This window comes from Microcaecilia unicolor, chromosome 2, assembly GCF_901765095.1.
Source record: "Microcaecilia unicolor chromosome 2, aMicUni1.1, whole genome shotgun sequence".
Classification (NCBI taxonomy): domain Eukaryota; kingdom Metazoa; phylum Chordata; class Amphibia; order Gymnophiona; family Siphonopidae; genus Microcaecilia; species Microcaecilia unicolor.
This window is the reverse complement of record NC_044032.1, coordinates 552,784,392-552,797,294: the sequence shown is the minus strand read 5'-3', so window position 1 is coordinate 552,797,294 and position 12,903 is coordinate 552,784,392. Positions and strand designations below refer to the sequence as shown.

Below are 12,903 nucleotides of genomic sequence, written 5' to 3'. Positions count from 1 at the left end.
CAGGGTTCACAAAGTGGTAGCCTGTAGTTTAGGTAGTAGGTCCGAGTCCGACCAGTTTTATGGATGCCCTGCAACTAAAAAGTGCACTCTATAAGTGATTTTGAAGTTTATAATCATCTTGTTTTATCATGTTCCAGTCGTTTGATAACGGCCTGGTGCCTGCTAGTAAGCCAAAATTCCATCCACCACCGACTCTGCTCTCTTAAATTTTTTTTTAATTTTTTTTATTGCAAGATTTTCGGCGCAACCATTCGGCGTCTTTCTTGGTGGTGTTGCGAGTAAAGGAAAATGTCTGTAACGAGTCACACCCCCTCCTCTCCTTATAAATGGTCCTCCTAGTCCTAGCGCAGATTAAGAACAACAGCTGGTTGAATAACCGGAGAGGTTCGAGGCAGTGAAGGGTGGGTGGTGACTTTTTGAAGCTCCCCCTCTTAGCTGGTGATCGGGTGGTTTGTGCCGGACTGTACTGTAGCGATTACAGTCTAGAGCGGAACGAGTGGTGGAGAAGGCCAGGGAGGGTTTGTTGTAAGGTGAAGATGGCGGGTGCGGCTGAACAGGTCAGTTAACCGTTTTGAGTTTTTATATATAATATGTATAACTGCTGCTCGGCAAAGGGCTAGCCTAGTATGAAAGAAAGAAGTGGGAGGGAGAACGGAGTAAGAGGTTAGGGAAGAGGGGGATGTGGTTGGAATGGTAGGAACCTTGAATCTGGGTTTTTCCACGTTATAGTGGGGACTGGGAAGAAGGAGGTGGAGGGGGGGGGGTGTTATTGAGCCGGGATCGTCCCCCCCCCCCCCTTCCATTGTATGGGACGGTGTAAAAGCCAGATGATCGAATCCGGGAAGATCCCGAGGATCCCGCTGTATCCGGTTTTTACACCGTCCCTCCATTGTATTGCTGTTTATTTGGGAGCTATGAGTTTGTTCAGTAATACAGAGCGTGCCGCGTTACGGGCCAACCAGTTTATTGCGTACGATGTCGTGGTGGTAGCGGCGGCACTACAGTACATTTTACCAGACAAAAAATCTTGGATCTTCTTGTAAGGGGGGGGGGGGGGGGAGCAGGCACATGGTGTGTACAGTGTTATATACATTAAGTTATGAACTCAGAGGGAAACTATCATTACTTAAACCAAGCACAAGTCAGCACCTGTCCATGTCATGTCATTCTGTGGCCTGAACCGACAGAAATAGCCATTGGCTTGGAAAGGGTGGGTGGACATATCTTGGAATAGCTTACGAATAGTTTTTGTATGGGATTTCTGGAGAGATTTGATTTAAGCGTTTCATCCTTTCTGGCATAAGAATCATCTTTCCCTAAATGATCGGGGTGGGAGGGATTGGCAAGGATGCTAAACTCGGCGTTCCTGGACATGAGAGTGTTGACGGCTTCCATCTATCCTTGCTTCTTGCTCTTTATGCTAGGCGCGCAGGCTGTGGCGGACCGTAGCTTTTCCAAACTTTTTGCAGGGTCGCTTTATAGATTAAATTGGCGCTTATACGTCCCTTTACCTGATTTCTTACGTTGTTGAGACTGCCTGTTTTGGTCAGATTGTTGATAAGGATAGACCTCTCTCTGTCTGACACTTCTGACAACTGAATTATAAGACGGAGAAGCTGAGATCAGTGAAGTATGTGATCAAAGAAGCTTAAACGGATGTCCAGAGTTAAATAGGTGACTCGAGATTTTTTTTTCGTATATAGTTAGAATATTTTCTATATGAATTGATATTTGTGGATTGGTAATTGGTTAAACGATGGGAAACAAAATTGAATTAAATGGTCGGTTTTCCTAAGGGACAGAGAGAGCTAAATTGCGGAGGGCCTAGGAGATCGGAATTGAAAGCAATGTTTAATGTATTCATTAAAGATCTAGAAAAAGAAGCAATGATTGAGGTTATTAAACTTGCACTTGGCACAGAAGATTGTGAGGGATTGCAGGATGGCATTGAGATTGGGGAACAGGGCATCTAACTAGCAAATTTTAATGTGGAGAACTGCAAACAAATTTAATTATATATACACAGTGCTGGGTCTCATGTTAAGATTGTCACCTAGGAAAAATGGCCTTAGTATCTTGTAGAAATTCTTAGCTCAGTGTGCAGCAGCAACCAAGAAAAACTGTTACAGAAATTATTTGGAAAGAAATAGGGAATGAAACTGAGAATATCATTAAATTGTAATATCATTAGATTGTAAGCTCTTTGAGCAGGGACTGTCTTTCTTCTATGTTTGTGAAGCGCTGCGTACGCTTTGTAGCGCTATAGAAATGCTAAATAGTAGTAGTAGAATATCATAATGCCATTCTATACAGCTGTACTGTGACAACTTCTTGTGTTCTATATGCAGATTTAGTGCCCCCCCCCCCCCATCTCAAAAAATACAGGAGAACTAGAAAAGGTACAAAGAAGAGCAACAAAAGCGATTATAGGTCTGGAATAGTTCTGTTATGAAGAAATGGTAAACAGGTTTCTTTAGTTTGGACAAGAAATGGCAGGAGAAATGAGTGGAGTGGAATGTTAATTGGATAAATAATGGTTTCTCTGAGGACAAGCTGGCTAGTTGTATTCTCACAGTTGACTGGCATCATCTGACAGAGCGCAGTGTGGATGCTGACTAGCAAGAAGTTTTTAGCAGCATCCCACCACGTATGCACTGGTGCCTTCCTGCCCGACAGGTCTTTGTTCCTCCGCAGAGCAGGGTAGACGTATCATTGTTTCCTAAGCACTTGCAGCAGATGAATCCAGAGACTTGCGGACTGTGACCATCTACTAGCAGGTGGAGATAGACAGCATTGAACTCTGTCTTGCTCCTGGGTTAGTCACTATTTCCATCAGGCGGTACATAGTCTATTCCAAGCTCCTGGTTTCATCTATGTTGTGGCTTCTTTTCTGGGTTTCCCAGTTCAGTACATAAGTATTGCCATACTGGGAAAGACCAAAGGTCCATCGAGCCCAGCATCCTGTTTCCAACAGTGGCCAATCTAGGTCACAAATACCCGGCACGATCCCAAAAATGTACAAAACATTTTATACTGCTTATCCCAGAAATAGTGGATTTTCCCCCAAGTCCATTTAATAACGGTCTATGGACTTTTCCTTTAGGAAGCCGTCCAAACCTTTTTAAAACTTCGCTAAGCTTACCGCCTTTACCACATTCTCTGGCAACGAATTCCAGAGTTTAATTACACGTTGAGTGAAGAAAGGTTTTCTCCGATTCGTTTTAAATTTACTACATTGTAGCTTCATCACATGCCCCCCCCCCCCCCCCCCCCCCCCTAGTCCTTGTATTTTTGGAAAGCGTGAACAGACGCTTCACATCTACCCGTTCAACTCCACACATTATTTTATAGACCTCTATCATATCTCCCCTCAGCCGCCTTTTCTCCAAGCTGAAGAGCCCTAGCCGCTTTAGCCTTTCCTCATAGGGAAGTCGTCCCATCCCCTTTATCATTTTCGTCGCCCTTTTCTGCACCTTTTCTAATTCCACTATATCTTTTTTGAGATGCGGCAACCAGAATTGAACACAATATTCGAGGTGTGGTCGCACCATGGAGCGATACAAAGGCATTATAACATCCTCATTTTTGTTTTCCATTCTTTTCCTAATAATACCTAACATTCTATTTGCTTTCTTAGCTGCAGCAGCATACTGAGCAGAAGGATCAACGACGACACCTAGATCCCTTTCTTGGTCCGTGACTCCTAACATGAAACCTTGCATGACATAGCTATAATTCGGGTTCCTCTTTTCCACATGCATCACTTTGCACTTGCTCACATTAAACGTCATCTGCCATTTAGACGCCCAGTCTCCCAGTCTTGTAAGTGGAGGTCTGATCATCAAATTTGACCTCTGATAGTGGGTCAGAGGCACAAAAAGTTTGATAAGCACTATTTTACATGAACATCTTAATATGTACAAGCTGGTTCTATAGATGTTCTGTAAGCTACAGGTTGTCTCTGTCAGATTTTAGGTCTCTTGTCCAGGCCATGACTTTAAGAAGTTTGGATTATTGCAATGTATGGGTCTACTTATAGCGTGCACTCAACAGGAAGCATGGGCCAATCCCCCCCCCCCCCCCCCCCCCGTTACGTTTGTGGAGCAGGGACCGTTCTTTCTTGTTAATTTGTACAGCGCTGCGTAACCCTAGTAGCGCTCTAGAAATGTTAAGTAGTAGTAGTAGTGGAGGAAACAGTGAGCCCTCCAAAACCCAGCACAAACCATCTAGGTGCCCCCCCCCCTTCACCCATAAGGGCTATGGTAATGGTGTACAGTTGGAGGTAGTGGGTTTTTTTGGGGGGGGGGGGTTGGGGGGCTCAGCACACAAGGTAAGGGAACTATGTACCTGGGAGCAATTTATGAAGTCCACTGCAGTTCCCCCTAGGGTGCCCGGTTGGTGTCCTGGCATGTAAGGGGGACCAGTGCAGTACAAATGCTGGCTCCTCCCATGACCAAATGGCTTGCATTTGGTCGTTTCTGAGATGGACGTCCTTGGTTTTGATTATCGCCGAAAATCAGAAACCACCAAGTCTAGGGACGACCAAATTTCAGGATTTGGGCGTCGCTGACCATATTATCGAAACAAAAGATGGACGTCCATCTTGTTTTGAAAATACGGGTTTCCCTGCCCCTGGATGGGGACGTTTTGCGAGGATGTCCCTTTCGATTATGCCCCTCTATGTTGACTACCCATTGCATAATTGACAATATTTAAGGTGTGCTCATTAACTTTAACTTTAAAAACTTTGAAAGATTCTGGTCCATCTTATCTTGCTAGACTGCTACAAGAATATTGACTGGCTCACTCACTGCATTCTGTGGGTTCCAAGTTGTTGGTGATTCCCTCTGTGAAAGAGGGTAAGTTGTTGGATACACATTCAGTGCTGTTTTGGTGACAAGCCCTTGTATTTGGAATAGTTTGCCCGGGGAGTTTGGACTAGAATCCAGTAATCCATATCTTCAGGTGTAAGTTCGTTTTGACTGTTTTCAGATAGTGCCGAGTTGGGGGGTGGTTTCCATAGTATTTTTGAACTGGAGTAGCATGTTTGAGGTTTTATCTTGAAATTATATGAGGTTTTTTGTTTTTTTAAATAAATATTATGGGTAGATTGTGGTGTATATTCATGAGTATGTGGATTCTTATTGGTTGTGCTATACAGTTCTCGGAAGAAAGTGAGCCCCCTAAACATTTTGCAGTAACAACTGCAAACTTCACCAAATTACATTTTACTTGCACAAAGTGGCATCAGTTTCAAACAATGTTGTGTGTGGTTCATACAGTGGAGGAGTGGGCTAGTGCAGCGGACTTTGATCCTGGGGAACTGGGTTTGATTCCCACTGCAGCACCTTGTGACCCTGGGCAATTCACTTAACCCTCCATTGCTCCAAGTATAAAAGAAACTTAGATTGTGAGCGCTCTAAGGACAGAGAAAGTAACTGTATATAATGTGTACAGCGCTGTGTGTACATCTAGTAGTTCTATAGAAATGATTAGTAGTAGTAAATCCACCTTAACATTACTAAGATGTCAAATTTTAAATAGCATTACCCAAAAGTTAGTTAATATAAGCCTGAGTTGTCCAAATGTTTAAATCTGATCTTTAGCGCCGTATCCTTTTTCAACTCTTGACAATTTTTATCAATGTGCACTGATATCACAGATGATGTCAGCAAATAAGTAATAGTCATGTCGGAAATTCAGATTTGTGACAGTTTGTAAAAATTAAAAATATCTTAAATGGGACAAGGGATTCCTATGTAATTTGGCATCAGCAACACAAATAGATATCACTTTGTGCATGTAAAATTTTAATTTGGTGCAGGTTCAAGGTTGTTGTTGCAAAATGTCTAGTGGGCTTGCTTTTTCTGGACAAAGTGTATGCGAGTCTGTTAATTTGTTTTTATGAATATTATATTATAAGCCTCAGAGAATATTTTTGTACTGGATCTGTTTAGAAATGCTATAGATAATAATACAATAGACCTACCCTCCCACTTGTCTTAGTCTAACAATTGCAGTAACAGTCCCGAGTCTTGGAGCCATGCACCAGGTTTCCTTCCAGAATCCTATATCATGGGCTGTAAGTCTGGCTGTTACCTTTAACAATAACCCCCATCTTTTAGGCAAAGCGTTACATAGTGGGGAAAAATGTATTCTTTGTCACTAGTTGCAAGAGATACCCCCCCCCCCCCCCCCCTGTATTGGAGAAAGAAATTCCATGCTTTTAATGATGTAGGAGGCTCAGTGTATCTAGGGCTCCCAGACAACAAGGCATTTTTACAAGTGTAGGATTATTTGCAGGACCTGTTGTCTCTGGCGCATAGTCTTGTTTTGCACAGCCTATGCAGTAGAACTTAACCCTTGTACTTTGTGGGGTAATACAAAATTTCACTCTGATGGGATGGGGTATATGGGAGGGGTTTCATGTCCTGTAGTTGGTAGTAATCAACAAGGATGGCTTGAAGCCATAAGACCCCAGACCGTCGGCCATCCTAATCATTCATCCTTTGAGGGTGAGGAAGTGGACATTGGGGTATAAATTTTTTGATAGACTGGGGTGCAAGGTGTAGGTTGTTAGAAGCAAAGGGCCTGATATTCAGACCGTGGGAGTTTGCCAGCGTTGAGCCTGGATATACAATGCTAGGCCATTTTCAGTGAACCGGCATTGAATATCGAAGTGGTTTTTGGCTGATTTCAACCTAACAGGCCAAACTGATATTTAGCGCTAGCCAGTTAAATTGAAATCAGCCAAAGATAGTTCTGCTATTTCGGCAGCCAAATTGGCCAGCACTAACCAGCAATATTCAGCAGGAGATAACTGGCGATCTCCAGCTGAATCTTGCGGGATAGCCGATTAAATACCATTTAACTGCCAAGAGCCATTCTGGCCAGTTAGATGGTTTTAAATAGCAGGCGGAAAGAATTTATTTTATATATATATATTTTTTCATCAGAGATAGGAGATACGGATGTTAAACTTTTACCTGTTGTGGGTTCTCTGTGTGTGTATGGATATTTTTACAGTGAGAGGGTGGGTGGGGAGTGTATTACTTTCTTTTAAAAATTGGGATCACAGTATGGGTCAGTTGATCTTTTCAATAGTTTGTATGTCATATACAGTATTGTACCTCATCCACTGTTCGATTTTTGGTGCTTGACTGTATTGATGCTTGTGATGTAAAAACCATTCAAATATAAACATAATCCCCTCTCCCCCAGAAGAGATTGTGAATGCATCCCTAGCCAACCTTGAGTATGGAAGGCCCAACTTTGGATTTGAGCTTAGATTGTGAGCCCTCCAGGGACAGGGAAATACCCAGTGTACCTGAATGTAACTCACCTTGAGCTGCTACTGAAAAAGGTATGAGCAAAATACAAATGTGAAAACTGGAACTGGGGACCCTCTGAACCAGTCCATAACTGCTTTTAAAGATGCAGACATTGGCGACTAGAAATTGAGTATAGGCTGACTTGACCCATAGAAATTTCCCCTTTTCTAATAATGAGTCCAGTCTAGATTCAGTGTTTAGTTACTCTAAGATATCAGAGAGCTTGTTGAGCTCTGCCACCTGAAAATGTTGCCATAGTGACTACCCTAGCAGCAGTTAAATGCTTTGCTGCCCTGGAGCCCTAGCCCCCGAGATTAGAATGAAACCCTCTGCCTTAGGTTTATATTGTATAGTGTTCATATTCATATTCTTTTGTCTTGTTACAGCAAAGTTCCAATGGCCCTGTGAAGAAGTCTATGCGTGAAAAAGCCGTGGAGAGGAGGAATGTAAATAAAGAACATAACAGTAACTTTAAAGCAGGATATATTCCAATTGATGAAGATCGTCTTCATAAAACTGGCTTGAGGGGAAGAAAAGGCAACTTGGCCATCTGTGTAATTGTCCTCCTGTTTATTCTGGCTGTCATCAACTTGATTGTAAGTATAACTTAAAGCATGTAAAAGATACTTGGGTCATTTTGTAAATGTTTAACTAGATATTGAAGCAAATTTCAGACTCCTGCGATTGCAACAAATTCTTTGAGTATTTTTTAACCTGTGGTCTTTCCTACAGTTTCCAATATGAATTGTCTAAGATAAAATTACCTATTAAATATTGCAAGTCTTTTTTTTCCAACCAAAACCCAATTGGCCCAGGTATTCTTCCACAATGATGCAGAAATGCCTTTTGAAAATTGTCTTCATAATGTATAGGATTAGTGGCTGTTAGAGGGAGATCGCAAAAATCACTGTTTGGTTTTCTGCCAAGTACTTGTGACCTGGCTTGGATACTGGGCTAGATGGACCATTGGTCTGACCCAGTATGGCTATTCGTATGTTCTTATCCTAAATGAAAATTGACATCTTGCCATAACTAGGAATCAAATCAAAATTATTTTCATAGAAATCTAGACTATGAGAGGGATAGAAGAATAGCCTAATGATTAGAGCAACAGGCTGGGAACTGGAGGGCCCAGGTTCAAATACCACAGTGGCTCCATGTGGCCCTGAGCAAACCACTTAATCCTCCATTGCCTTGGGATGGCTGGAGATGAAGCTGGCAATCTGTCCTACTTAAGACCTGGGTGAAAATATTTATGCTTGTGGTGACCCCATATCATTCACAGCTTGTGTAGGATGGACTACCAAACCGTACCATACCTAGAATATGACAGCAAATAAGAACCAGAAAGCCCTTGTAGGTTGCTTAAAATTTTTTTTTTTAATTCAGCTCGGTGATCCCAAGCCTGTCCTGGTGATCTCCACAGCCAGGTGTTTGCAATATCCTCAATGAATCTGCAATATGTAAAAATCCCACAGCCAAAGCTGTAGATACACGCCCTCAAAAAAAGCACTTTGTTGTTGTCAAACACGTGCTGGAGGAAGAAATCCCCAAGGGGAGCTGCAAAACATCACTATCCCGTCTGTAGCACGAAGCTAAAAGGGAGAGCAGGGAAAAAGACCCCCTTCCCCCCCCCCCCATGGTTTTTCGAGAAGGAGTCTGTTGCCTCCTATTCCCCCCAGAGACCCTCTGCCAGCATTGCAAATGTACTCCCGCCACAGAGGCCACTGAGAATAACGGAAGCAAAGTTGTAGTAAGGCCTGCCTTGTGTAGAACCTTCAGGCAGCATGTGTACCCGATGCAATTTCCCCACCACTTCAAAGCAAAGGGGGAAAAATGATAACTGATACGCCCCTTTTGTCAGAAATTCCAGGGCTGGTTTCATATATCTTCTCTGCTCCAGTGCAACCGTGGATACATTCTGATAAAGAGGGCTGAGCATGACATCACCAGTTCTTTATTTGCATAGTTTGACAAAGTGAGCAATTATATTTCGTGTTCGATTTGTTGGATGGTTTAGCCAATGCACAGTGAGCCCTTGCCAAAGCAATGTAGTTGACTGCTGTTCAGCCCCAAGTATTTGCTAGATGACCCCCAAAACTATTCCTGCACCCTTGATTCTCTAAAACTTCAACTTTTAAATAGTAATTCCTCATATTTGTCCCAACAAGCAGGAGACAAAGTTACGTGGAGGGGCATTTTCAAAAGAAACGTCCAAGTTGCAATTTGGACATCTTTGCAAAACATCGAAATCCGGGGGCGGGGAAACCCATATTTTCAAAAAGAGATGGACGTCCATCTTTTGTTTCAAAAATACTGTCAGAGATCTTGGATCTGGACGTTTGTGACTTTCAGCGATTTTTTTGAAACCAAAGACATCCATGTCAAAAATGTCTAAATGCAAGCCATTTGGATGTGGGAGGAGCCAGCATTTGTAGTGCACTGGTCCCCCTGACATACCAGGACACCAATCGGGCACCCTAGGGGACACTGCAGTCGACTTCATAAATTGCTCCCAGGAACCTCCCTTACCTTGTGTACTGATTTCCCCCCCCCCCCCCCCCCACAAACCCCCTACCCACAACTGTACACCACTACCATATCTCTTACCGGTGAAGGGGGGCACCTATATATGGGTACAGTGGGTTTTGGAGAGCTTGCTGTTTCCTCCACAAATGTAACAGGTAGGGGGGTATGGGTCTGGGTCCGCCTGTCTGAAGTGCACTGCAGTACCCACTAAAACTTCTCCATGGACCTGCATGCGCTGTCATAGACCTGAGTATGACATCTGAGGCTGGCATAGAGGCTGGCACAAAATATTTTTAAAGATGTTTTTTGAGGGTGGGAGGGGGTTGGTGACCACTGGGGGAGTAACAGGAGGTCATCCCTGATTACCTCCGGTGGTCATCTGGTCATTTCGGGCACCTTTTTGTGCCTTATTCGTAACAAAACCACGTCATCTATCCAGTTACGATCAGGGCGTAGACTGTAGAAGTCTGCCCAGCACCGGTTCTGCTTCTCAATTACCAGCGTCGCCACCCAATCTCCGCTAAGATTCCGTGGATCCATTCCTTCTAAACCTTTGTGTTTATCCCATGCATGTTTGAATTCCATTACCATTTTCATCTCCACCACCTTCCGTGGGAGGGCATTCCACGTATCCACCACCCTGTCCGTGAAAAAATACTTCCTGACATTACTCCTGAGTCTGCCCCCCTTCAACCTCAATTCATGTCATCTAGTTCTACTTCCTTCTCGTCTCCGGAAAAGGTTTGTTTGCGGATTAATACCTTTCAAGTATTTGAATGTCTTTATCATGTCACCCTTATTTCTCCTTTCCTCCAAGGTATACATGTCCAGGACGGTAAGTCTCTCCTCATACGGTTTGCAATGTAAATCCCATATCATTTTTGTAGCTTTTCTTTGCACCGCTTTCAGTCTTTTTACATCTTTAGCAAGATATGGCCTCCAAAACTGAACACAATACTCCAAGTGGGGCCTCACCAACGACTTGTAGAGGGGCATCAACACCTCCTCCTGCTGGTAATACCCCTCTCTATGCAGCCTAGCATCCTTCTGGCCACAGCCGTCGTCGCCTTGTCACATTGTTTCTTCACCTTCAGATCCTCGGACACCAACACCCCAAGGTCTCTCTCCTGAGTCGAGCTTACTAATCTCTTCCCCTCCTATCCGGTATCTCTCTTTTGGGTTTCTGCACCCCAAGTGCATCACTCTACACTTCTTGGCATTATATTTTAACTTCAAAATAGGAAACTGTTATGTTAATAGAAACATTTTTTTATCAATTTTTTTAATATGCTGTGCAAGTGAATATATTTAAATAACGAATGATGAGTGCTCAGTAAAATGCATTTTACTGAGCACTCTTCATTATTTAAATATATTCACTTGCACAGCATATTAAAAAAATTTTCTATTAACAACATAACGGTTTCCTATTTTGATGTTAATACAATATTGAAACCAGAAGATAAAGTTACCCCAGAATTATTAAAGTATTTGTATTACATTTTAACTGCCAGACTCTCGACCGTTCTTCTATCGTTCAGAGATCCCTTCTCATCATTTCTACTCCATCCTGGGTATCCACTGTATTGGCTATTTTTGTGTCATCCGCAAAAAGGCAAACTTTTCCATCCCTTCAGCAATATCTCCCACAAATATATTAAACAGAATAGGCCCCAGCACCGACCCCTGAGGAACTCCACTGCTCACCTTCCTTTCCTCTGAGGGGATTACATTTACCACCACCCTCTGCCACCTGTCGGTCAACCAGTTTCCTACCCAGTTCACCACTTTCGATCCTAAGTTCAGCCCTCTCAGCTTATTCATGAGTCTTCTGTGGGGGACCGTATCAAAGGCTTTGCTGAAATCCAAGTAGATTATATCTAGTGCACGTCCTTCATCCAGTTCTTTGGTCACCCAGTCAAATAAGTCAATAAGATTCGTTTGGTAGGATTTTCCTTTGCTAAAGCCATGTTGCTTCGGGTCCTGTAACCCGTTGGCTTCTAGAAAGTTAACTATCCTTTCCTTCAGCAGCGACTCCATTATTTTTCCTACCACCAACTTGAGACTTACCGGTCTGTAGTTTCCCACTTCTTCCCTGTCTCCACTTTTGTGAAGAGGGGCCACATCTGCTCGTCTCCAATCCCGCGGAACCTCTCCCGTTTCTACTATATCCCAGTCATTGTTCTCTGTGAACCATGGATCCAAAAATGCCACTAAATCCAAGTCAGCCTTAAGGGTCTAGTTCTAATTTTCCATCCTAAAGCTATTAGTATACACAGCTTTCTAGATGTTACCCTATAAACTGGGTGTGTTCATCCATCCCAATCAACACTAGTTTTTAAAGCATTTGTTAGGATACTTTTAGGTATATTGAATCCTGTTTTGGCTATCATCGATAGGTGGATGACAGCTAGTAGGATGAATTTGATATAGCAGAATTAGAAAAGGTTCAAAGAAGGGTGACCAAAATGATAAAGGGGATGGAACTCGTATGAGGAAAGGCTTAAGAGGTTAGAACTCTTCAGTTTCGAAAAAGACGGCTAAGGAGAGATATGATACAGGTCTACAAAATACTGAGTGGTGTAGAACAGGTAAATGTAAACTTTTTTTTTTTTTTTTTTTACTCTTTCAAAAAGTTCAGACTAGAGGACATGAAAGGAAGTTATATGGTACTGCTTTTAAAATGGACAGGAGGAAAAAAATTTTCACTCTATGAATAGTTAAGCTCTGGAATTCATTACCAGATGATGTGGTATCGGTGGTTAGTGTATCTGGGGTTTAAAAAGGTTTGGACGCATTTTTGGAGAGAAGTCCATAGTCTGCTTTGAGATGGGGAAAGCCACCGCTTGTCTCTGGGATCAGTAACATGAATCTTGCTCTATTTGGGATTCTGTCATGTACTTGTGACCTAAAATGGCCACTGTTAGCAGGATACTGGGCTGGATGGGCCATTGGTCTGACCCAGTATGGCTATTATGTTCTTAACCCTAGCAAGACTGAATTGTTGTAGATAGAAAGGATTTATCACCAACTGGAGAGGGGA

At 42.8% G+C, this 12,903-nt stretch overlaps 1 protein-coding gene across 1 annotated transcript in view; it reads left to right on the top strand.

Moving 5' to 3' along the window:
• Window positions 1–372: 372 nt before the first annotated feature.
• The window catches only part of SGCB (sarcoglycan beta), a 54,698-nt gene continuing 42,167 nt past the window's right edge, over window positions 373–12,903 (top strand). The window contains exons 1-2 of the mRNA XM_030191370.1: window positions 373–557; window positions 7,718–7,927. Coding sequence (XP_030047230.1) covers window positions 537–557; window positions 7,718–7,927 — 231 coding nt within the window. The 5' untranslated portion in view covers window positions 373–536. The remainder of the gene's footprint in view (window positions 558–7,717; window positions 7,928–12,903) is intronic.